Source organism: Numida meleagris, unplaced genomic scaffold (genome assembly GCF_002078875.1).
Source record: "Numida meleagris isolate 19003 breed g44 Domestic line unplaced genomic scaffold, NumMel1.0 unplaced_Scaffold1326, whole genome shotgun sequence".
In the NCBI taxonomy this organism is placed as follows: Eukaryota; Metazoa; Chordata; class Aves; order Galliformes; family Numididae; genus Numida; species Numida meleagris.
In genome coordinates, this window is record NW_018363114.1 from 1 (window position 1) to 3,382 (window position 3,382).

At 42.0% G+C, this 3,382-nt stretch overlaps 1 protein-coding gene across 1 annotated transcript; it reads left to right on the top strand.

Moving 5' to 3' along the window:
- Positions 1-537: 537 nt before the first annotated feature.
- Positions 538-2,588, top strand: LOC110390561 (ras GTPase-activating-like protein IQGAP1; the record flags this gene model as incomplete). Its single annotated transcript, XM_021381949.1, has 3 exons — positions 538-691; positions 1,115-1,327; positions 2,389-2,588. Coding segments are annotated over 3 exons (538 nt in total), but the record flags the coding sequence as incomplete, so codon positions are not given.
- Positions 2,589-3,382: the final 794 nt, after the last annotated feature.

Here is a 3,382-nt window from a genome sequence, read left to right on the forward strand (position 1 = left end):
TCTTTCCCCGGTTTGTGTAAATACCTGGGATTGCCCTGGCCCAAGTGCAGCACCTTGCATTTGGCCTTGTTGAACCTCATTAGCTTCACATGGGCTCAGTGAATGATCCCTGCAGAATGACCCTGTTTGTCATTAGATTGGAAGCAGATGCCTACTTTGGCTAAGTTAGTGTACATGTGAGAAAGTGGTTCACTTCGTTTGTTTATTTTTTAACACCTGTTAGAAAGCATTAAAGTGCTCTTTGAATGGATAATGTTAGACTTTTTCTGGCTGCATGAAATTGCAGTTGCTGCTAACTGCTTTATCTTTTACCTCAAAATTTGCAGCTTCTGTGGTCCAGGTGGTAGTGCTCAGGCTGCCTTAAAATATATGGGGGTAAAGTTCCAGCTTTTTGAGAAGGTATTAAGAAGCAATCCTGTGTACTGTACAGATGCATATTTTAGGGAATCAGTTTCTGATAAAACAGTGTCAAAAACAGTAAATTAGTTCTCGGAGTTCTGGTCTCAACTAAGATCAGCAAAATTGCTGTTATTGCAGAATAGCAATATTGAAGGTCTCTTGGCTTAATTTTTTTACCTCCTATTCTCCATGGTTTCTCTGCAGCACAAAACGTTTAATTGTTGATGTAATCCGCTTTCAACCTGGGGAGACTCTGACTGAAATCTTGGAGACTTCAGCTACCTCAGAGCAAGTATGAAGAATTTTTTTCCCCGCATTCTTTTTAGAGTGAGAATTTGTTGTTTATCTAGATGTATGCGGGTATACTTGGGAATCTGCATTATATAGTGCAGCAAAGCTATCTCCGCTGGTTTTGGAGCAGCATGTAACAAAAATGACAAGGGGATATAATGGGAATAAATTGTGCGTGTGAATCTAGCTCTTTTGATAGTTGTTAGGAAATGCTTATGTAGAAGATTGTTCTAAACAGTATGTAGGCATCTGCCTGTTCCTGTACATGAAATGTGTCCATTCAGTGTATTCGTAAGTCAGTACTGGGATGACTGAGCAAAATTCGGTGTCCTTTTGTGCTGGAGGTCAGGTGATCTGGTTCTAGTTCTTTATCACTTTAAAAATAATCGGCTTATGAACTTGTAATTTTCTTGTCTTTTTCTAGGAAGCAGAGCATCAAAGAGCTATGCAGAAACGGGCCATTCGTGATGCTAAAACTCCTGATAAGATGAAAAAATCTGTGTCTGTAAAGGAAGACGGCAACTTAAATCTTCAGGGTAAAAAGGAGAAAATCAAGACAGGCCTGAAGAAGTTGACAGAACTAGGGACAGTGGATGCAAAAAATAAATACCAGGAACTAATCAATGACATTGCAAAGGTATGCCAGTTAGTGTTATGCTAGTAATTACAGAGGAGGTTTTTTCTTTGTGGTTTGCAGTGTTGTGAAACTGGTGTGAGTTTCCAAGAGTATGTTTTGCAGGAGTTAGATATATGAAATATAGTTTGTTTCCACATCTTTACATTTGGAAAGTCTCTTATTTTTATGGGAAGTTTGTGTTTTCACAGTTTATTCTGTTGCCAGAATCTCAGGCACCTTAAGTATTAGACATTAGGGGAAATCCCTGATGTGTGATCTCTTCTCCCAGTCCTTTTACTAGTGTAAATAGTGCCTCTACAAACTCACTCTCACACAGAAGTTTTGTCCATATAAAGAAAAATTAAGCGTTATTTTTATTTGAACACACTCATTCAAGAATAACTGAAATACTTAAGGAAGGACCTAAGAAAAACTTACAGAAGTTATATAACACCGTTGCACGTTGAAATGCTTTATCAACGTAGCATATCATACATTTGCCAAAGTAATACATGGGAAAAGATTATGTATATGAAGTAATGAATTACCACTTTCAGAGGTGAGATTAAGACTGATCATTGGGTCACTGATAAATAGCAAGAGTGATAATGACTTGAACATACCATATTTTTTGTTCAGTACTTAATATAACATGCTTAAAAATGGCTGACTAACAAAGACAGACTGGCAGATTTGTGGTTTTTTTATGATTATAGTTCTTGATTTTTAATGTACTCCTCCTACCAAGTGACAGCAAAAATTGCTGTCTTCCTTAAATCATATGCTGATGGTGCCCACTCTAGTCACTGCAATTATGACAGCACTGAAGCTTGAGAGAGCAGCAAAACATTTAAATGGACTGCTGTGTGGAGTTGGTTAGGTCCAAAAACAGTCAACACAGAGAAGTGAAGACACTTAAACTGAGGCAAGTGTGACTGAGGAATCTCACTACAACTTGTAGCTTGAAGCAAGGCTAAGCAGAATTTGACGGTGCTTCTCTGTCTGTCTCAGCGCTCTGGGCTTGAGCAACCAGAGAGCTTCAATAACCAGTAGGTCTCTGCATGTCTTACCCTGTGCTGTAGGATATCCGAAATCAGCGTAGATACCGTCAGAGAAGAAAGGCAGAGCTCGTGAAGCTGCAGCAGACATACAGTGCCTTGAACTCCAAAGCTACCTTTTATGGGGAACAAGTTGATTATTACAAAAGCTACATCAAAACCTGCTTGGATAACCTGGCCAGCAAGGGCAAGTAAGTATCTCAGAACTGTGCTGTGACCCTTGTAATAAATGCTCGTTTTAGAAAGAAACGAGCGAAGAAGAATTGTAATGCCATGTGCACAAAGCTAAGGGAGAGTGTGGCCCCTGAATGGGGTCAAAAAGACATAGCTGAAGAATTTTGGTCCCTTTGAGAGAGAGGAGTGTAGAGAGACCAGAGATAATGGATGGGTTGCTCAGGTCACCACCCTCTGAGTGAAAAACTTCCTCCTAATACCTAACTTAAACCTTCCCTGTCTTAGTTTGAAACCGTTCCCCCTTGTCCTATCACTGTCCACCCTCGTAAACAATCGTTCCCCCTCCTGTTTATACACTTCTTTTAAGTACTGGAAGGCCACAATGAGGTCTCCCCAGAGCCTTCTCTTCTCCAAGCTAAACAAGCCCAGTTCTCTCATCCTTTCTTCATAGGAGTGGTGCTCCAGCCCTCTGATCATCTTGGTGGCCCTCCTCTGGACTCATTCCAAGAGCTCCACGTCTTTCTTGTACTGGGGGCCCCAGGCCTGGACGCGGTACTCCAGATGGGGCCTCACAAGAGCTGAGTAGAGGGGGACAATCCGCTCCCTCTCCCCGCTGGCTGCCCCTTCTTTAATGCAGCCCAGGATATCACTGGCCTTCCAGGCTGCAAGCGCACACTGCTGTCCCATGTCCAGCTTCTCATCCACCAGGACCCCCCAGGTCCTTCTCCATAGGGCTGCTTTCAGGTCGATCTTTCCCCGGTTTGTGTAAATACCTGGGATTGCCCTGGCCCAAGTGCAGCACCTTGCATTTGGCCTTGTTGAACCTCATTAGCTTCACATGGGC